General features: G+C 40.8%; 1 protein-coding gene and 2 long non-coding RNA genes across 3 annotated transcripts; 2 read left to right on the forward strand and 1 right to left on the reverse strand.

Annotated features, from left to right (window-relative positions):
• The first annotated feature begins 6,789 nt into the window (after window positions 1–6,789).
• Window positions 6,790–11,845, forward strand: LOC309715836. Its single transcript, XR_014279323.1, has 2 exons — window positions 6,790–6,976; window positions 7,633–11,845. It is a non-coding gene; the product is annotated as an uncharacterized lncRNA (long non-coding RNA).
• crx (cone-rod homeobox) lies at window positions 10,897–14,375 on the reverse strand. The gene is made up of 3 exons (XM_082549260.1): window positions 13,923–14,375; window positions 12,883–13,034; window positions 10,897–12,681 (listed from the first exon to the last, which is right to left on the reverse strand). Exons 1-3 carry the CDS (start codon window positions 14,017–14,019, stop codon window positions 12,043–12,045), a joined length of 888 nt encoding a protein of 295 aa, XP_082405386.1. The 5' UTR covers window positions 14,020–14,375; the 3' UTR covers window positions 10,897–12,042.
• A 428-nt stretch (window positions 14,376–14,803) lies between these two features.
• LOC309715835 lies at window positions 14,804–21,966 on the forward strand. The gene is made up of 3 exons (XR_014279322.1): window positions 14,804–18,330; window positions 18,416–18,474; window positions 18,553–21,966. It is a non-coding gene; the product is annotated as an uncharacterized lncRNA (long non-coding RNA).
• Window positions 21,967–23,022: the final 1,056 nt, after the last annotated feature.

Genomic DNA, 23,022 nt, shown 5'->3' on the forward strand with positions numbered 1-23,022 from the left:
CATCCAGAGGTATGAGAGCTGGGGATCTCCTCAAATGTAGGAGATGGATAAAAGGGCCAGAATTTCTCTATGAGTCAGAAAAGGAATGGCCTAAACTGGATGTGGAGTACAGTGTAATTTCTGCAGATGACCCAGAGGTCAAAAGGGACCTGACAATGAATGCCATTGTGAGAGAATTACAAAATCCTACCAGCTATTTTATCCTCTACTTCTCGTCTTGGGCAAAACTTAAAATCTCTGTAGCCTGGCTTTTAAAGATGAAAGAGGTCTTGGTGTTGTTGGCACAGAAGAGGAAAGAGTTGCTTGCTGCAGGTTTGAATAAGAATGATCCGGAAGGTCAGAAAGAAGTGGAGATAAGAATGGAAAGATTTAAGACCACTTTGAAGAAAGGAAATCTCACTCCAGAAGACTTGGCAAAGGCAGAACAAGCTATTCTTCAATATGCACAACAACAGAAATTTACGACTGAAATGGCTTTAATCCGCAATGGCCTCAAAGGAGTCTCTAAGGGAAATTGTCTCTATAAACTTGATCCAGTGTTGGATGCAGGAATCCTCAGAGTGGGTGGCCGATTGAATAAAGCAGCCATGCCTATGGAATTAAAGCATCCTGTAATTTTGACAAAAGATATGCATGTGTCAACACTGATTTTACGCCATATCCATCAAAGGTTGGGACATGCAGGAAGAGCACACATGCTGTCAAAACTAAGACAAAATTACTGGATACTAAATGCAAATTCTGCTGCCAGGAAAATCATCTCTCGTTGTGTCACGTGTAGACGCAACAGAGGAAAGTTTGTTGAACAAAAGATGGCGGATCTGCCTGAAGAGAGAGTCCTGCCAGACATAGCCCCATTCACAAATGTTGGAGTGGACTATTTTGGACCTATAAGTGTTAAAAGAGGACGAAGTCTCCTTAAAAGGTATGGAGTTCTTTTTACTTGTTTCACCAGTCGTGCAGTACATCTGGAGATTGCATGTACACTTGATACAGACTCTTGTATAAATGCTGTGAGGAGGTTCATCTGTAGACGAGGCCCAGTTTCGACCATCAGATCTGATAATGCTACAAATTTTGTTGGGGCGAATCGAGAGTTGAAAGAAAGTTTGACTGAGCTGGACCATGCCAAAATTCAAAAGGCTTTTGTTCAGGATGGCATGAAATGGAACTTCAACATCCCAGCAGCTTCTCACCAAGGCGGTGTGTGGGAGCGTCTCATTCGTTCAGTAAAGAATATTTTAGCCTCAGTTCTTAAGGAGCAAGTTCTGGATGATGAAGGACTCCACACAGTCTTCTGTGAGGTTGAAGCTATAATGAACGACAGACCCATTACTAAAGTTTCAGATGACTCAAATGATCTTGAAGCACTGACACCCAATCACTTGTTGTTGCTGAAAAATAAACCAGTTTTTCCACCAGGACTGTTTCATCCAAGTGATTTGCATGTCAGGAAAAGGTGGAAACAGGTACAGTACATGGCAGAGTTGTTCTGGAAGAGATGGCTTTCTGAGTACCTACCTTTGATGCAAGAAAGACAAAAATGGATGAGGACTAAAAGATGTCTTATACCTGGAGATGTTGTTTTAATTGCAGACGCTACAGCTCCAAGAGGATCATGGATGATGGCGAAAGTCTTAAATGTAAACCAGGATGCAAAAGGCTTGGTGCGTTCTGTGAGACTACAAACAAGGACCAGTGTTTTGGAAAGGCCAGTGACAAAACTTATTTTGCTACTGGAAGCCTCATCGTGAAGAAAATCATCAATGAAAAGTAAGGATTTGTTTAAGGGAATAGCTCCTCCTTTTGGGACTTTAAAGTAATTGTGATAGTATGCACAATTAGGGGCCGGAGTGTTGGAGCTATTTGTTCTTTATTTTTTATTATTTTGAAATTAGTTAAAGTTTGTTAGTTTATTTATATTTTGGGGTTTATTTGTCGGTTAATATTTTGTTTTAAATGATTTGTTTGTTTGTTGTTATTTTGTTAAATTAGTCAGTAAGAGCTGTAGGGCCATTTTGTTTCTATAAATAAAGAGACTGGTATAGGACCAGCATGCATTGGGGTGGGCCTATGGTTTTTTTTTTACCAGAGCAGGAGAAGCAGTAGGAAGGATCTTGTTATTGCTTGCCAAATGGATAAATAAACCAAAATCAAAACTCTCAACTAAAAGGTTTGGACAATGGACTTCTTTTGCCTGCGTACGAAATATTACCTCAGTGCAGCAGTGGCTTGTGGACTTTAAGTTGTGGGACGTTTGATCATACAAAAGTAAAGGAATTGCCACTACACTGGGTTTGAATTAAAAGATCCCTGGGTAAGCTAATGGCTACCTTTTCTGCAGACAGAGATAACACTTGCGTCCGTGTTGTCTATGTTTTTTGTGGCGTTCCTCAGGGCTCGGTTCGCTTTTATTTTCAGTGATATGCTGCTACTCAGCCAGTTCTTTTACCGTATGGGCGTGCTGCCCCTAGTTAAAATATTATACTCATATTTCTAGGAATACAGGACTATTGCAGTTCTTAAAGCATAGACAGACAAAATGAGAGCATTTTGCTTATTTTTTTAAGGGGGATGGACGTTAAAATAGATATTTAGCCATAACACTACAATATATTCCCCACAAATCAAAGTCCAACATTTTCTTTATTTAGTTTTAATCAGGAAACAAAAAACAGGAGTAAAAATAATAATCTATTGCTCCTAAAACAGTAACAGTTATAATATTCATCTAGCATTGCATATAGTATTTTTACAACTGCAAGCACTGCTGGAAATGTTGCCTCACACACTCAGTTAGGTATGCTTATGTCCACATCACTATCCAGCAACATTTGTCACCAACAAATGGACACAGCTGGAATGAAGACAGAAACAGCTGCTAACATTTTTCCATCCTTTTTTCCTAGAATTCTATGATTTCTTCCAAAATCATGCTCACATTCCCACTGCTACCTGTTTTTGTAATTACAGTGGGGCCAGTGAGAGCCAGAGATTTTCCTTGTTTGAGGTGACCAAATACTTATTTTCCACCCTGATTTAAGAATAAATTCTTTACAAATCCTACCATGTGGATTCATGGATTTTTTTTTCACATTCTGTCTCTCACAGTTGAAGTGTACCTCTGGTGCAAATTACTGACCTCTGTCATCATTTTAGGTGGGGGAACTTGCACAATCGGTGGCTGACTAAATACTTTTTTGCCCCACTGTATATGCTTTGTTCAATTGTCACCATGTAATGTATTATGATAAAGTCAGGCACAGGCTGTTTGCAGAAGTGGTTAAAGGATAGGTTAACAAATCGTTAGAAGTACCGAACAAAGTGATGGTAATTTATATGAGAATACTTTTACAGATATATGCTGATTAATGATTAATTGATTATCTGCCATTACTACCTCCTGCCATGCAGATGAAAAACAAAACACTTTCTGTGTGATAACTGAAAGTGTTTTGTAATAACTGTCTTTTTTTGTACCTGATTTTCACTTACAGCACAGAGGCATATCTGACTGGAAGAACGCTGTGTACAGTGGTTGTGTGACTGGAGGAGCTATTGGCTTTTGCGGTATGTAACTTACTTTATTAACTTACATTACAGCAAATTTATGCATTTTGTCCACGTGTTTATTTTTCTGTTTTGCAGCTGGTCTGAAGGCTGGTGTTTATTCTCTGCTGCAATTAAACATGACTTGCAGTGAAGCTCTATGGAGTGGCTCGATGGACAAAAACATAAATATTACACATGTGGCCCAGAGAAAGAAGACTCGCGTTGTGAGTTTGCTAACCCTGATGTTTCCCTGCACATCAAGGATTGCTGTTAAAGCAGAATTGAAGTGTACTGTTCAAACACAGGGATTTTAAGTGGCACCATAGTGGGTTAAAACAAACAAACAAACATAAAAAAAAGACATGTCGGTTTTTCCTGTGACTTTCATATTGTGGACAGTTAGAGCAAGGAATGCCAATTTCTCATGGTGAATCTTCAAAGACAGAGCAGAGTGGGTCTGCTTCAGTGGCGCACTGATCAGGTAATGAAAGCTGAACTTGTGTGAATTTCACTCTGGGTCTGTAAAAACTCAGATGAGCAATGTTCTGCCTGTAAAACATTGGTTTGATGTGTAAGTAACTAATCCACACCAGGATTATTTATAATAAAAGAATTTTTTTTTAAATTGTGGATTTACTACTTTTCCTTGATTATTAAAGGACTACAACACCCAAACTAGTCATTACCTTTGCTTTAATTTTTCCTTTTTTTATTATAGCGAAAGTAGTCTTCAGGAAAAGTTCTCCAGGCTTCTTGAAGGACATTCAATTCAATTCAATTCAATTCAATTCAATTCAATTTTATTTATATTGCACCAAATCACAACAACAGTCGCCTCACAGAGCTTTATATTGTACAGTAGATCGTACAATAATAGATACAGAGAAAAACCCAACAATCAACAATATGACCCCCTATGAGCAAGCACTTTGGCAACAGTGGGAAGGAAAAACTCCCTTTTAACAGGAAGAAACCTCCGGCAGAACCAGGCTCAGGGAGGGGCGGTCATCTGCTGCGACCGGTTGGGGTGAGAAGGAAGACAGGATAAAGACATGCATTCAAAGCTCTTCTTTGGATGTTGGCTGCCTTTCCTTCCCTTCTCTGTCAAGATGATCCCACTATTCACTAATGTTGAGGTCCAGGGTTTGGGGAGGCCAATACACAACTGATAGCATTCCATAATGTGTTTTTCTATTTGAAGATGGTGGTGTTGTAAATGCTATTGTATAATTACGTTAGCACAATGGTGATAGGAAGTAGGGGTGGGTTTTAATAATCGATTCATCGATTAAAATCGATTCTGGATTGGATAACGTGACATTGATTCATTAAAATCCTGAATCGATTTTTTTATATAAATGTATTTTGCCCAAAATTCCAGAATCTCAGGTGAAACGTCACAAAATTTTGACGACCACCAAACATTTAAAACAGTAAATGAGAGCAGGTACACGGCTTCTGCACAAAGACGTAAACACAAAGCGCGACCCGCAGATCAGAATCAGTGAGATGTGGCCTTTCTCACCCGACCGCACGGACACGGTCGGGGCTGAAAGCTGACAGCTCGCTGATTCTGATGTTTCGGCGGGTCCGCGCTTTGTGTTTACGTCTTTTTTGCACTGATTCTAAAGCTGTTAGTTTGATCTCTCTCCAAACAATATTGACCAAACCAGCAGCAGCAACCCTGTTCGAACATAAGAGTGTCCATAAGTGCACGTGGCACCAGGACGCTCTAGGCCGTAGAGTGATGTAGGACACATGTAGCTTTGGAAGATGGGTGCAACATTGACTGTCCAGCTCAGCTCAAAATTCAGTGTTTAGACATTTTCCTAGCTCTCCCATCTTCTTCTTCTTCATCCTCCTCCTCCCTTGGTCTCCTCCTCGAACCGCCTGGTACTGGGTTGGGGGGCAATAGCACAGGAGCATCCTGGCCATTGTCTCCATCGTCATCTGTGTCACTATCAGGAACACTTTCAGTGTCGCTCTCAGATCCCTCATCTTCCCACCACCTGATTTCATCAATAATTGGATCTTCTTCTGCTACATTATTGTACACGGGTTGTTCTATTTCTAGAGGTGGATTTCTTTCTGTGTAATCTCCTGCTCCCATCTCTGCTCTATTAATGACCAATGGTCGTTCTATCTGTTGGGGTGGATTTCTTTCTATGTTATCTCCTACTCCCATCTCTGCTCCATTAATGACCAAGGGTTGTTCTATTTGTTGGGGTAGATTTCTTTCAATGCCATCGCCTACTCCCATCTCTGCTCTAAAATTTTCCCAGGGTCCTGCTATTTCCTGGGGAGGATTTATTTCGATGCCTCCTACCGGAACATCAACTGCCTCCTCTTGTTGTGGCAGTTGATTATCAACTAAACCACGCAACTGATTGATTTCAATCCAGGGGAACATCCTGTCAACTGCTCTAAGATTTCCCTGTTGCAGCAGTGCCAAAAGCAGCTCATTGACTGCTAGTCCTACACCAACATGGTTTTGTTCACCATCGTCATGGTTTTGTGAGCCGTCTCCTCTATCCATTTTTTGAAAACAGTCTGCTTTAATAGACTGGAGGAAACTGGTCGGTACAGCTGTCAAACTTTAGCTGATTGGTACAGAACTTTTAAAATGTCCTTGAAAAAGAGTTTAAATCTCTTTAGGAAACTGTTTAAAAACACGAAGCAAATGTGAACTAATCGCAACTGATTGCTGTGAGGAACACTGCGAACTAACGGCTATTTAAGGATTTTCAGATCAAAGTCAAGATTTTGATTGGTTGTGCTTTGAGCTGACTTTTGTGACGTCATCGAATTTGGTTCATTGTGATGACGGTCAACGTTCTGCTGATGAAAAAATGTCGCCGGTGACTGAAACTTTTACAGGAGAAGCATTTCCCACAAAGCCTTGAATGAATTATAGTGACAGAAAGGGGCCACAAGATGACGCCATTTTTCACGTAGTAATTCGCGCCTCAGAGACGTCGTTATTTTTCAAAAAGAAAAAAGAAAAAGAAAGAAAGAAAGAAACAGCAACAACTACTAAACAGAATTTTTACACGTTCATTGCACATTTGTAGGAATGTTTAAATGTTTACTTTTTATTAATTACTTTTCATTTTATCTTTATTTTTAAAATCACTGTGCACTGGCAGACCGGGGAGGTGGTCCCCATCTTTAAGAAGGGGGACCGGAGGGTGTGTTCCAACTAAAGGGGGATCACACTCCTCAGCCTCCCTGGGAAAGTCTATGCCAGGGTGCTGGAAAGGAGAGTTCGTCCGCTAGTAGAAACCCTGAAGACCAAACCGCTGTTGACTTAGCATGATCTGTTCTCGTACCTTGTCTGTAAAGTCAGCGCATACACGGCGCACCAGTTTCGCCGTCATAAATCTCTGGAGGCGCACATCCAATTCACCAAGGACTGGGTGCAATTGTGAGTACGCCGTCATTCAAACCAAGTGAAGTCAGCTTGAGTACTACGAGTAAAATGCGTTTGATTTCCCTCCGAACATTCAGATTAGTGCAGCATAAATTCATTCATGAGGGGAAATTACAGTGAGAACATGTGGAAGCTCTGTTAGATGGATGCCATAGTGAGTTCAGTGCACTGATGTGACATTGTCCTGAAGGATTTAGTTATTCTCTATGGTTAATGAAATTACACTAATTAATTCATATTTATTATAAATAATCCTAATTACACATCTTGCTTCCGTGTTTGTGTGCTGTGTCACTAAATACATTTTAGTGACACATTTTATTTTAGTTTTATACATTGATTAATGACCTGCAGAATCGCCTTATCATATTAAGTGTCCACAATTGTCACTTAAAGTCGAACTTTATGCTTTCTCACTCTTGAAAGTGATTACATCCTTGCATTACATACTTAAGTTTTTTGCTGATAGGTTTCTAAAAAGAAACATGCAGATTTAAAATATAACATGCAGCTTTCTATATATGGATACATAAAAACAATTTATTTGTTACATTTATGATTAATGTATTTGAACGTAGACACAACACATTTGTGTCGGCTTATTGGCTTATTAAAGTTCGTGTCTTGAACTTTGCCTGTGTGTGTTTCAGGTACTGCACTCTCAAAGACTGAATCAACCAGCATTGCAGCCATGGGTCATTGTGAGCATCACAGGGAAGGTTGAAGCCGCCCACTGCAGCTGTATGGCCAGAGTCGCGGAGACCTGCACCCATGTCTCTGCTCTTCTGTTTAAAGTAGAAGCAACAGTGTGGATCTGTGGCACAAGGACTGTTACAGATGAACCTGCATACTTGATTTTGCTGGGTAATATGACCAAGATACAGCCAGAGGTTGGCCATAAGATAGACTTCTCCTCTTCAGCTGCCCAAAAAAAGGCTCTCAATCAAAACATAAACAGACCATCTGTAGTGACAGGTAAAAGAAGCCGTCCTCAAAACAGAAAAATTCCACCTGCTACTGTGGAGGAGTTGGATCAACTGATGGGAAAAATATTTTTCCAAGCATAGTTCTGTTCTGAATAGCCCATAATGTTTTAATTTAGGGGGGCCTGTAAATAATTTGCATTTACTGATTATGTACTTACTAATTACCACTGTTCAAAAGTTGAATAAAGAAACAAACAAATGTTTACCTATTTTTAATTAAAACCACTTTATAGAACATCACATCAGTTACAATGTAGAGTCAATGTCATGTATAGTTTACAAATGACAAAATGTTTACATAAAATCATGACAGCATTTATATAATATCACCCAATTTCTGTAATTCTGTAATTTACTGTCTCTTTTGAAAATGTATCACTGCATAAACAGCACAAGACTTTTAAGAGTATTTAACAAGAGCATTTTCCCTGGTTTTACTACCACACTGGGGCACATGTTCACCAAAACGCAGCAAACCTTTGCCATCTTATCCAGGAGGGTCACCTTTTCACCCTCACATGGAAGAAGTAATCTGATTGGCATGGTGGTATGTAGCATGTAGTATGTATGTAGCATGGTATGTAGCATGTACAAAGATTTCGTAGTGCCCCATGTGTAGTGTTGGAACCCAGTCAGGATTTGTTTCATTCATTTCATAGGCTGGTTTGCCTGCAATAATGCCAAATAATTAGCAACTTTAGAAATAAAGGTAGTTCTGCATGTTTGTTCTAATTTGCTATGACCTCAGAGCGCATTGAAAATAAAAAGAGTAATATGAACTTATTTAGAACTTACCAGAATGAAACTACTGAAACACACCAACAGATATCTGTGGCTGGTAGAGATCTGAATATCAGCTCGTCTCACAGCTGCTATCCAGGCTAGACGCCTTCTTTTGGTAACATCCAACACATAAGCTCCCTCATGATGCTTCCAGGTGAGGAAACAATGAAAAGAGAGCCTGTTTTCAAGCTTATTCCCTTGCCGGTAGTGCAATCTAACATTACAACCGACCACACAGCAAGCATTTGTTTGGCCTGCTAATATGGCGCCTCAACCAAAAATCCTGGCTACGCCCATCCAGTAAGATCACGCTCCAGAGCCCTATTAACGTACGGATCTAGAAAGAAGACGCTGCATTTTTAACTCTGAGGGAGATGGAGAATGAGCCTATTTCCAAAATAAAGTGGAGTGTGTTCCTTTAAGTACTATGTTGTATATATTGTCACAAACTAAAGCGTACATAGCAGTTGTTGTATCTTGTTTACTGTATCACTGACAGATAATTTCAAAGTCAAGTGAACGCTACATTATAGTGAGATATTGTGTAATGTGAAATACTGTAAGCAAATAAATAAACTGTCTAATTCTTGCTAAACCTTTGATTCTGTTTTTTTTTAATCCAACTGTTTTTTGCAGATGAACATAAAACATGTTGTTACTTTTAGTATTATTATTATTATTATCATCATCATTATTGCACTAAATACATTTTCAATAAAGGATACTTTGATATACATTTTACTGTAAGGTTGGAAATGTGTTTTCTTCACTCTGAAATATCTTTTGAAATGCATTTTGGTTTGAAAAAAATATATTTTCAATTTCAAAAATATATATTTTTGAGCATCACAAATACAACATATATTTACCATATATTTGAAATATATTTTGGCCAGGAAAAATGTGATCTTTGATAGTGTTCCCCACCAATGCTATGGAAATGACACCGTTAGAGTCCTCACTGCTATCCAAAAGCAACATCGATTATCTTAAATTCTTGAGTGATGCCAACATTTTATAAACTTCCCTGAAAACAAATCTGATGTGTTGGTTATGAGTAGAGTTTCTTATATCACCTCTGCCCACAGTGAGCTTGGTTCATGGACTAAAGACACCTGATAAAACCATGGAGATGTTTTTTAATCTGACCTCTGTTTTGAAGTTAAAAAACGTCGGATATAAAATAATAATGATATTAATAATCATCATCTTTATTTTTGTTTTTTACTTTTAGCTGTGTTGTATTTTCTCCACTCTATTAAAACAACCGAGTTAAGCCTAGTTTAGTCCGCGCACCAACTGGAAATGAAGGTACATTCGGCTGACCTCTAGGCTCTAGATATTTAACATTTAGTTTCTGTTATGTTTTTAACCTGTAACGTTTACTTGTAATAACACTTGAACTTCTTGATTAGGTTTCTTTCTTCTTCAGAGCCTGAAGCTTTCCTTCGCAGTCTGTCTGTGGTGTTTTAGCTTTCCCGTATTCACCTTCCTCAAGGTCTGCTCAGTGCCGTCCATCCCCCATCACATCTGCTCCTCTGTGGGATTACAGCGCAAATGTCTGTCTGAAACACTCTGTGCTGAGGGGGGAGATTACAAGTGCACTGCTCCATCTAAGAGAGGTTAACCAATCAGGGCATACAGATGCAGGGATTAACCAATTGCACCACAGAGAGGGAGGGCAGAGGGATTAAGCAGAGCACAGAGTGGGATTAGGTCAGTGTCGAGTGCAGAAAAATGCTTTGAAATGTCCGTTGCTACCCGCTCACTACTCTCGCTGCGCTACATTTTCATAGTCAAGGGCTGTGATCAGACCATTTGCATGGCAACAAAAACTGGTATTACTTATTACTGTAAATATCAGAATGGCATCAGAAATGTGTCATCAAACCTTTTATGCTAGTGTGGCTGACATGAACAGTTTTTGTGATACTCAGCTTAAATGGCAAACTGTTCCATTTTTGGGTAAAAACGTGGAATTTATTTAAAACATTTGACCAAACCTACTGCAACACACAAACTGCTCCTATGTGATGTCAGCAGTAAGTTGGTGTTGCAGTAATCATGTTGGGACTGTCAGAGGAGCGGTGAAATAAGTGGAACCGCTCAGCTGATAGTGAGCTAACACAATTAATGAAACAACTGTAAGCAAAAAGCACTTTATTAAACTGCACTGTGGTCAGTGAGACAGCTGTTTTTGGGAGATGTGCATGACAACAGAGATGCAGCTAAACTGAAAAGGCTTTAAGAGCCAGAGGTGGAGGAAAAAGTAATACTGCAAAGCTGATGAGAGAGAATAGACAGAAAAGATGGAGGGAAACAGGAGAAAGAGGGGAATGGAAGTGGAAGAAGAGGCTGAGGTAGGTGACAGACAGAGGGAGGTAGGGCAATAATCCTAACTAATTCACTTAGGGCATTGCTGAAGGGATTCTAAGAGGATTGGAACACTCCCAGAATCAGATAAGCTAAAATAACCAAGATGGAACAGTGAGAGCCATGCAGGCCTTATGACAAACATGGCGGCTCCAGAGCCCACTGCTACAACATGGCCACTTTACATCCAACGTCCACTTCACACTGACCCCTAACTGTGACTTCCAAATCCGCTAAAGCTACACTTTCAAACTGGAACTCATCCCAAAGATCATCAGTGTGCAAACATGTAAAGAATAGATCACTTTAATGTGTCACATTTAAAACAGAAAATCTATTTTTTTCTCCATCAAACAGATCAGGATGATGACACTAAAGGTGAACACTGTAATACTTAACACGAAAGCTAAAAAAGATCTAAATGCAGTCAAATTAGATATTCAAATGGAACTTCAAATAATAATATTAATAATAATAAATAGCTCAAAATAACGTAACCCTGAAGGAGGACCTACAGGAGCTCCTCCAGGACAAAAAGCTCTCCTTTCACTCTATGCAAATGGAACACAAAGTGTGTGTGTGTGTGTGTGTGTGTGTGTGTGTGTGTGTGTGTGTGTGTGTGTGCGAGAGAAAGAGATAGCTTGTGTTGTTTCTCCAGTCTTTTCCTTCAAACTGTTTAAAGGCGTTTGTTCTCTTATTTAAGATAACACGAAGAAGAAAACAGACATGATTTGCAGTCAGGCAGCATCGATGACACTCATTCATTTGTTCATCTCCAAACCTTTTAAATCAAATGCATTTCCTACAGAAAATCTTACAAATGACAAACTGAGAAATCAATGTTAAGTCCTCTGGGAGAACTGCTTTGCCCTATCTTACATGGGATTCACTGATGCACGTGGCATGTTGACACCCTTTCTAGAGAACCTGGAACTTCCAGGAGTTTTGGTCCTTGTGATCCAGGCAATCCATTGTGGTGAAGCCCAGCTTCCAGGCCTGCTGGTCCTTGTAGTCCAGGCAGTCGACAGAGGTGAAGCCCAGGGAAGAGGCAGTGCTGTAGCCCTGTGAAGACAGAGATGCTGGGGACTGGCTTAAGGAGCCCCCCATAGAGGGCACAGCAATGGGGCTGAGAGCACCTCCGGTGCCTGACAACTGTGAATGCATGGGGGACAGATAGGCGCTGCAGTCCAGGCCAGTGAAGTAGGAGGTTGTGCTAGCATAGCCCTGGGTGTAGGCTGACGGCTGGCCATAGCTCATAGGGTAAGGTGAGGGCCGCTGCATGCAGGGCGCCGAGGAGGAGGCCAAGGGGTCTGGCAGGGGTGAGATGGCTGGGCTCCAAATGGACACGGCAGTGTTTCCGGTGCTGGAGCTCGGGGCCAGGCTGGGGCCAGAATGGGCTGAGGAGGGGCTGAATGAGCCAGATGGGTTAGGAACGGGATCAGGAGCGCTAGGCTCCTGCGCTGGCGAGGCCTTCTTTTTGGGAGGCCGGGGCTTGGACTGGCCACTGCTCTGCTGCTGCTGCTGGCGGCACTTGGCACGGCGGTTTTTAAACCAAACCTGAGGTCACCAAAACAAAATAGATTCAACATGTTACCAGTCATGCAGACATGTCATAACGTATTAATAATCAGAGGTTTGGGTTACAGAGGCATAGACATAGACTTCTATGCAGAAGTTCATAACACAGCACACTATGAGGAACGCACAAGGCCTGAACACAGTGGCCTCCATCTTGGCAGTAGCCTACTTCTCCAGTACCTGGACACGTGACTCAGGCAGGTTGATCTTGAGGGCCACCTCCTCCCTCATGAAGATGTCTGGGTAGCGGGTCTTTGAGAAGAGCGCCTCCAGGATGTCCAGCTGTGTGCGGGTGAAGGTGGTGCGCTCCCTGCGCTGCTTCCTGGGAGTGGCTGAAAGAAATGACATAGAGAGGGGATTATCGTGCTAACATCAACAGAGGGGCGGCATGAATTATGAGTTTTTATGTGAGTGATTTGAATCATCTTTGTAGAAAAAGAACACAACAAGCGCTCAAGTGATTCTTTGGACAGTTTTATTTTCCAGCTATGTGCGTGGATGACAACAAATACTAAAAAGTATTAATAGAAATATCTCAGTATTATGCCATGCCAGTTGTTAATATGTTTTCCCCACGAAAAAGACAAAAAATAAATAGAATAAGTCTCAAAATGAAGTATCATAGTCAGAGGTTGTTAGAGGAGTTCCCTTTACTTTGAAAAGCAGAAACGGCGACTTTTTATTTCATAAAATAGGATTTCCATTAAAAGTACTGTGAGTCTACCCTTCATGGTGCATAGAGCCAACTGCCTTGTTGTATTTGCAGAAGAACAAGAATTATTACAAATATTTTATATATTAGAATTTCTAATATATAAAATACCAATCTGAGCGTTAATGAAGCCGCTAAGAAAAGTTAACAAAACGGTAACAACAACAATCTATGTTCATCTGAATTCAGAACTAATAGTTTTCCATTTAATTAAAAAATAAATCTCACGTATAAATTTATCCACAGAGCCGCATAATGTGGAAGTTTAAAGGCCGACGGACAAAATATCTCTTACTACAGAGTTCTTCCGAAATATTCAATTTTATTCAGTCCAGCGTAATAATTAGAGACTATATTCAGCATCGGTCACTAACAGAAAAGAATGTTTTCCTTTGCTAAAGCATCGAAACCTGCGCGTTTTACGCACCATTCTGACAAACGTGATTCTAGAAACTGTGAGGACAGAAATGCGTATTTTTTGTTTTTTCCTATAAAAGTTCAAACTTACGTGGATAAGCGACGGTTGTATGAAGCACATCCATCCCAGGGGCAGGCACGTTTAACCCGTTCATGGTGTAATGGGGTTGCTTTATGTAGGACATCATCCTTACAGCAGCCTTTTAAGTCCTCTCGCTGACTTGTAGGTCGGACACGCAACGCAGCAGCCGTGGCCCCCTCAGAGCTCAGCCGGGGCAACAAGTCGGTGCGTCCGAGGCCAGGCGCTGAACGGATAAGCGGGGCGCGCAGGAGTTCACAAGACAAGCGTCAAAGTGCTTTTTTCTTCTTTCTCTTTCCTTTTTTCTTAAACTGCTCTTTCAGCTGTAACCGACTGTCAGCTAAGCTGGGCAGCACACCGCAGAGCAGCGAGCATCCGGACCGCCTCTCTGTCCAACTTCACACAGTCAAAGTCACACAGGTGAAGTGGCCTTCGGATGCCTTTGCGCCTTGGTGAGGTCGCTCTACTGAGTTTCTTTACCGGCGCAGACTGCTAATTAGAGGGAGCAAGTGTCTCCAACAAACCCCTCCCCCACACACACACGCACGCACAGAGGCAGGCACGCGCAATACTTTGCCTGAACAATTTATTCTAACCTGAATACATACAAAGAAAGTCCTCCAAGTATAAATAATATAGATATCTCCCCCAAACTTCTAATCTACCATATTAAATATATAATTTTCAGTCTGATTGTATATTTTAAACATACAGTCCACAATCCTAACCTGTGTAGTTTATCAAAATAAAAAATAATTTCTAGAATAAAAACTATGATGCCTACAAGAAGTTAGTTCCCACAGATCATGCTCAGTCATTTTCCCTCCCTGATCAGTGAACCTGGGGCACATCTGCAACACTTCATGGATTCACAGATTATATCTATCTGCAAAGCAGCTGTATTAACACACACACACACACACACGCACACGCACACACACAAACACCCAGATGCACAAAAGCGATAAAGCTCATTTGATTTATCATAATATGCTTTATCTCAAAAGTAAGTATCTTATCTCCAGATAAAGAGAGGAAAGACAGAGCAATCCGTTCAGTGGCGGTGCGGGATGGAACAACAGCAGCAGCACTGCAGGGGTGTGAATTGGATGGGTCAGCAGGTAAACTTAACCAAAAAAGGTAAGAGAAGAAGATGCACTGGAAGGAGAGGAGAGAGCGCACAACAGAGAACTCAGAGCTGCTGCACCTGAAGGAGGCACCTTGGGTTTACATGGGAATGGATTAAAAACACACAGTTGGGGTCGCGTTAGTCCCAAACTGTTCTTGTGGAGCAGGTTGTTGCCAGTGATGAAAGAATCATCCTCAGGAGTGAGTGTATCATACTGTACATGTGTGACTGACAGGCACCTTTACAGGCTTATAGGGTTCTGGCCTCGACGAGCTTTGTTGTTGTTTTATTAGATTGTTAAATCATGACTTATTAAAGAGTAATGTTTTACTTTTAGCTATGTAATCGTTCTGTTTTATTTTCTTTTAGGGCGTTGGTGTTGTTGAATAGTGATGTTCTTTTTATTAAACACTGCTAATCTTTTCGGACTGATTTATGTTTGTTTAAAATAGAAGTGGTGTTCAAACACTGCCCGCTTGATGATTGCAATGTGCTCTCTGTTCATCAGTGGGACAGCTCTTCCTACGGCTGCAACAACAAATAGGGAAATAGGGAAGAGGACTGAGCTGGTTTAATCCCTACCCTTCCCCCCAAGACAGGACTTACAGAGACATTTTCAGAGTGAATCAAGTGAGCCAACGTCTATATATGAAACTGAACATTTTCTGATTTGTGTGCTGAACGAGGCCTTAAAGCTCAGAAAGATGGTAAAGAAGACAGAGACCAGGTATCCAGGTGGATGGAAGGCGGGGAGAAAAGACCCACATACAGATGGATGGGTGGATGGAGGGGAAGTGAGAGGAAAAGCAGGTGAAGGGGCAGGGGGTGGGGGAGGCTCCGGTCCTCGTCCCAACTGACACACTGCTGCAGTTAATCCAGATTAGAGTGTCTAAAACAGGTCGGCTAAATCTGCAGGCCAGCCAGCAATACAGAGACTGCTGTCAGGACCAATCACTCACCCTGCACACACACACACACACACACACACACACACACACACACACACACACACACACACACATTTTAGTAATCTCCTCTGTGCAAACCAGGTGCCACCAGCAGCTCCACACAGAACGCCATTAAACAGCCCACCAGCCCCCGCCCCCAACTACCAGCCAAGTTGGGACTCACACCCGTTGGAGCACTGTACTGTCAGAGACATTTGTCTCACCCAGTTCTTTCGTGGTTGCACATTAATTTAATTCTGTTTAATTTTAATTATATATTGCAACTATGAAAGTAAATATCTAAAGATAAGATGAGACCTTGCAGCAAGAAAAAAATATTACACATAAAAACCCAATGATAGAGATTTTAATCCTGATAATAGGGGATTACACTTATCTAAGAGTTGGAAGTTAGAAATCATCATCCTGACATGGGATGTGTTTTAAACTCAACAAGAACAGGTGACTCAAAAATGCAGAATGACGAGATTAAGGTCAATTTCCCCTGATTTTATTAATAAGAGATGTGTCCCTATAGGATGTGGTGACACGACGCAACAGACAGTCAGAGATGGTAGTTTACAAAGATGGGGTTTTTAGGCAAGGCTACTTGTGCCCAAGAGGAAGGGGAGGCACAAGTGAGTACTGGGAATGACTACAAGTGAGTGAATTTGAATGTCCTACCATGAATATAGTTTAACTGATTTGTGCCATCTGGCTTCAGTATAACTCATCTGCATACCAGGGGAAATGTCTTCTGTGTGTTCTAGTTATAAAACGTTCTACTAACTGCCTAAGAGAAACATGTACAGTAAGAAAGATGTTGGTCCCAGCACAGAACCCTGTGGAACTCCATGACTCACTGCTAAGACTAATTAATTAAAATTTGAATTTAAATAAATAAATAAATACTAAAGGTAAAGGTGTGAGCTTTAACCTTTTTAATTTATATTAAAAACACTATCCCTTATCTCATCATATCATATCTTAACTGTGTTAATAATTGAACAAAAAAATCCTTCTGTCATTATTAGATGTTGTCACCTATATTATAATTTCTTGGCACTATCCCATAGATGTTGAAGAAAATGGATTTATGTTCTTTACAGGGAGAATTTGGCTCTTGACTTCCAGCTGTTTTCCTCTTTTGTCTGTTAGTCTTTTTCATATCAACTTTGATTTTTTTTTTTTTTACTTGAGCCACAGTGTTTGCTGTTTTTTATTTTTTCTATTTATTTTTAATCACTCTGACTTTGGAAAGCTGTGCCTCTTATTGCGTCTTCTGACGACCTCAGAACCTATTATTTAATTTTCTGCAGTCACACTTTGTTGCCTTAAACGTTCAGGCCTGTCTCTTACAACATGGTTACCTGAATGTAAACATGCTAGCATATAGGGGGATATTAGATTATATGGAAACTGCAGAAAGACTGTTGGTTCCAAATGATTCTGATTTATTGATATATGCTATTTTGGGGTTTAAAACAATGATGAGATGCTTTGGTATAACCTAAAATAGTCCAACAGACCATTCATGTGCAAAAAGTGTCCAGTTTAGCTGAATCAAATCAGTACTGTAAATTCCAAAAGATGGTACAATGGGCTGTGAGGTCAGGTCCTTGATCAATAACATGCAAATTGTCATAACCACTGATCAGCAACCACTGATCAAGGTAAACTGATCATTGATTAATGGCCATGAGTCCCATTCACAGAGAGTTGGGGAATGGCTGCAATCACAGCATTGTCAGATGGTGATAGATGTACCCTTAGGCCCCCTCCTCGATTCAGAGATGGTCTTTCCCTTTTCACGTAAATGGCCTCCTTGACTCAAACCAGCGTTCCTCCCTGTCCAGGATGTGTACATCCTCATCATTGAAAGAGTGTCATGTGGCCTGTAGGTGTACATAAACTGCGGAGTCCTGGCCTGACGAGGTAGCTCTTTTGTGTTGTGCCATCCGCTTCACCAGAGATTGTTTGGTTTCCCCGATGTATAAATCCTGGCAATCCTCCTGGCACTTAACAGCGTACACTATGTTACTATGTTTGTGTCGGGGGACCCGATCCTTGGGGTGGAGCCCCAAGTGTAAGTGTCACAGAAATGGCTTATGTATAAAGAAGTTTAATAGATGGTTCCAGCAGTTAAAATGTTCTTGCTTGTACGTTTCTGTGGCCAATATTGTAAGGGTGTGTTTATCTTGTCAGAAAGAACAAGTTTTGTTACACCGCTATTATCACGAGGTTTGGGCGTGATAGTATAGGCTGTGAGCCCACGTTTAATAATCACGCTAAGGAGTCCAGCGAGCTATCTGCAAAGGCCTGGTTAGTCTACCAGCGGTACAAGGTATTTGTCATTTGCCATAACTGTATTGTGATATTGTAAAAATTTGTAATGTATGGTGTTCTAATTATTTTATGTTTTAATTTAGAATGCACAAGACTGTAAAGCTATTCTTCTAGGACCTCCGAAGTGGCAGGCGGCCACGAGGTAATTTTCGTTGTTAAAGCACAAGTGTTAATTTTGATAGACTGAAGCGCTTAAAGTCTTTGTGTTTTATGTTTGTAGTTTTCACGGCGTTCAATAAATGCAGCGAAGCGCCCGTCTTGAAGAAGCCGTGCCTGTGTTGTCATTTCGGAGTTACACCAAGGATTTGGGGTTTAAAAGCCACGGAGATGCGGTGTTTAGAAAAAAATGTGTCTCAACTGTTCCAATATTCCTGACACGTACAGGTTCACTACTAGTTTTCGCAGCAGTTGTCCTTCTCCCCTGGATCGGCTGGAGCTTTCTTTAGGCACCTTCCCAGCTTTGACAAATGTCCAGCTGGGATAACCACATTTACTCAGGGCCTTCTTGATGTGATGTTCTTCTGGTGTTCGCTCTGTGTTGTAGCGTCCTGATGACACCCAGTTTATGCTCCAGTGGATGATGAGAGTCAAACCTTAAATACTGATCCGTATGCGTAGGTTTACGGTACACATCAATTTTTAAATGTCCCCAATTTCTGCTTCTATGGAAGCCAACCTGCCACTTTTCATATCCTCCCTGGTGAATTTGAGGTGTTGGTCCACTGAGCTGAGCTGGTTTCAGTCATGCAAATGTCCTGTTTATATGATTGGGGAAACCTGCAGTTAGCTGAGACTGAAGAAGTCGAAACGTTTCTCCCACTGAAAACACTACGGCCAGATGAACACAATCAACCTTTTGGGATTTACTTACCTGGATGATTGAGCACGTATCAAGACAAAGCAATACTGTAAAGAATTATTTTAGTTCGTTTTATTATTTCTGTCTAGTATTAAAATTTATTTGAAAATCTGAATCATGTAAGTGTGACAAATATGCAAGAAAACAAAGAAAGAAATCAGAAAGGGTTTTTTTCACAACGCAGTATATGCAGGATTGAAACATTGACTTCATTTGCTGATTTGCTATCTGTGTATAGATTATATTCAAAGTAGAAAGAATCAAGCTTGAGTCAGTAGTTATCTACACAAGCTGTTTTATTTTATTTGTACACAGTCACAGTTTGTCCAATTTGGCAACACTATCAAAGTTAAGTGTGTTTAACTCACAAAACACAGCTGACATGCAGTCCCATGCTTCTGCAGAAAATTGTGTTGTATGTCATCCTGTCAAGCTGAAGTTTGCATCCACATTTCTATAGATTAATATATTTACTGAAGACTCTGAAGGAATTTATGTAGATGTTATCAGTTTATTTTTGTTGTTTTTGAGGCCTCTGACTATCAACACTGACATCTAATCTGTTCAACTCTGAGATGAGGTTATGATTCAAGTCAGATTTGTAGAAATTCACTTATAGGACTGAAATGATAAAAAACAGACAAAGAGAAATCTAGCATATTCATATATCAGTGAGAGCGCTGTCCTTACATACAGTTACAACAGCTTAAATTTTAGTCGCTGTCTCTTTCTCCTTTTCTACACCTAAACTGAGGAATACTCACCCTCTGAAACAAGAAACTGCAGTGCAAGGTCATTTAACCAGCTAAAATTTCCAATGAAATAATGAACAAATACTTCAAATGGAGTAAAATGTCATGTTTCGGCTGTGTACAGGCAGGAGAAGGACCCAAACGCAAAACTCACGACAATGAAATTAAACTCAAAAAGCTGCTTTATTGCAGAATGGCATGGGGAAAACTAAACTGGGACATGGCTAACTGACACACAGGGAAACACAGCCATGAGGGAGACTACAACACTGACAAAGAGAAACACCGGGCTCAAATACACAGAGGGATAACGAGGGAACAAGACACAGAAGGAGAGCACAGCTGGGAGTAATCAGGCTGGACGAGACAAGGGAAGCAAAACTAGAAACACTGACATGAGACACGGACCTTCAAAGTAAAACAGGAAACACACTGACTGAACTCTAGACATGTAAACTTAACAGCAACTGGGGAGACAGAACATAGGAACCTGAAACATGGTACAAAAACGTCACAGTAGACACAACATGGAACACAGGGAAGCCATATTACAAAGCCAAAGAACTAAACCTATGATAACCATAACTGAGACCTAGGGAAACAAGAAACAGTACAACAAAGGACTCAAAACATAATCCATAATATAAAAACACGAGATCTCTTCAAAATAAAATTGGAAACATAATGAGAAGCAGACATGACAACCAGAACTTGACAACGTAAGACACAGACATGAAACACACGAAGGGCAAGGGAGACTTAACATGGGTTGGAAACACAAGGGGGAACTAATAAGCAAATGAACATAGGAGACCTAATGAGCTTAAACATACTATAAACATCAAAATGAACTAAAACTCAAAACACTGGGTCATAAGACCCAGGATCGTGACATAAAATCCCAGCCTGAAGAATCGAGCACAGTGAAGTCAGCATATATCATACTGGACAAAGCTGTGGTAGGAACAAAACTCAAAAATACACCTCGGACAAAAGGTTTCTGACTGTACATCATGTTACTGGACTAATTAGTTATTATCATATGTGTTATGTTTCATATTATTCACTGCACACTTGGTTTAAGGTAAGACAGGTAACATGATAACCAGGTGTTGGCATAATGATAAGATTGGCAATATAATTAGTAATCTTAATGATGCGATCACTAAATATCAAACTCTATTCTAAAAGATTTTCTTTTGCAGTCTCAGCCCATTCATCATTTAGTAAAGTTTCCATCCCACTAATATACATTTTGTTTCCTCAAATCCCACCAAAGACCTTTTAAGGGGATTGACATCTAGAGACTGAAACAACCCATCAAACTGTTCCTGGATTGGATTGATTTGCTCCTTGGGTTGACCCGGGCGTATGTTTGGGATTATAGCCTCCACAGAAAAGTCGGTTATTACCAAGCTACTGTTTACACACTGAGAGCATCCCATTCTTCTTCAAAGAGCTCCGGCATGTCACAGTATCCGCTGCAAGGGTCAAATCTAGGCGCTCTAACAGTAAAACACAGTGACAACAGGATAAATTGTGTCTGACTGCTGGAATTGTCTAAAACAGACTCCCAGAACTTCACTGGTCATTCTGGGATGTTCAAGTTGATGTTTGTGTGATTTTTTCCCTGTATAATGTGTTCCAACAAGACTTTTTGAACATTAATTCATTGTTTATTTGTTGTCTTGGTCTGTACTGATGCTTTTGTTCCTGTCTCCAGCAGGTGCATCTGCAGCTGTTTGGAACATAGACAGTTTTTTGATATTTTGCTTACCTGATGTTTTCTGACGTTTTCATTCTCCTTGGAGAAACTGTAGTCTTTGGCTGTTTAAACAAATATATATATAAAGATTGTGAATTGTCAGAAAACCTTGAATGTGTATATACTGGATACACATATTCTATATCATACTGTAGTATATAATTATATACAGTGGGGCAAAAAAAGTATTTAGTCAGCCACCGATTGTGCAAGTTCCCCCACCTAAAATGATGACAGAGGTCAGTAATTTGCACCAGAGGTACACTTCAACTGTGAGAGACAGAATGTGAAAAAAAAAAATCCATGAATTCACATGGTAGGATTTGTAAAGAATTTATTCGTAAATCAGGGTGGAAAATAATTATTTGGTCACCTCAAACAAGGAAAATCTCTGGCTCTCACAGACCTGTAACGTCTTCTGTAAGAAGCTTTTCTGTCCCCCACTCGTTACCTGTATGAATGGCACCTGTTTGAACTCATCATCTGTATAAAAGACACCTGTCCACAGCCTCAAACAGTCAGACTCCAAACTCCGCCATGGCCAAGACCAAAGAGCTTTTGAAGGACACCAGGAAAAGTATTGTAGACCTGCACCAGACTGGGAAGAGTGAATCTACAACAGGCAAGCAGCTTGGTGTGAAAAAATCAACTGTGGGAGCAATCATCAGAAAATGGAAGACATACAAGACCACTGATAATCTCCCTCGATCTGGGGCTCCACGCAAGATCTCATTCCGTGGGGTCAAAATGATCATGAGAACGGTGAGCAAAGATCCCAGAACCACACGGGGGGACCTGGTGAATGACCTGCAGAGAGCTGGGACCAAAGTAACAAAGGTCACCATCAGTAACACACTACAACGGCAGGGAATCAAATCCCGCAGTGCCAGACGTGTTCCGCTGCTGAAGCCAGTGCATGTCCAGGCCCGTCTGAAGTTTGCCAGAGAGCACATGGATGATACAGCAGAGGATTGGGAGAATGTCATGTGGTCAGATGAAACCAAAGTAGAACTTTTTGGTATAAACTCAACTCGTCGTGTTTGGAGGAAGAAGAATACTGAGTTGCATCCCAAGAGCACCATACCTACTGTAAAGCATGGGGGTGGAAACATCATGCTATGGGGCTGTTTTTCTGCCAAGGGGACAGGACGACTGATCCGTGTTAAGGACAGAATGAATGGGGCCATGTATCGTGAGATTTTGAGCCAAAACCTCCTTCCATCAGTGAGAACTTTGAAGATGAAACGAGGCTGGGTCTTCCAACATGACAATGATCCAAAACACACCGCCCGGGCAACAAAGGAGTGGCTCCGT

Source organism: Aulonocara stuartgranti, assembly GCF_965226115.1.
Source record: "Aulonocara stuartgranti genome assembly, chromosome: 10".
Classification (NCBI taxonomy): domain Eukaryota; kingdom Metazoa; phylum Chordata; class Actinopteri; order Cichliformes; family Cichlidae; genus Aulonocara; species Aulonocara stuartgranti.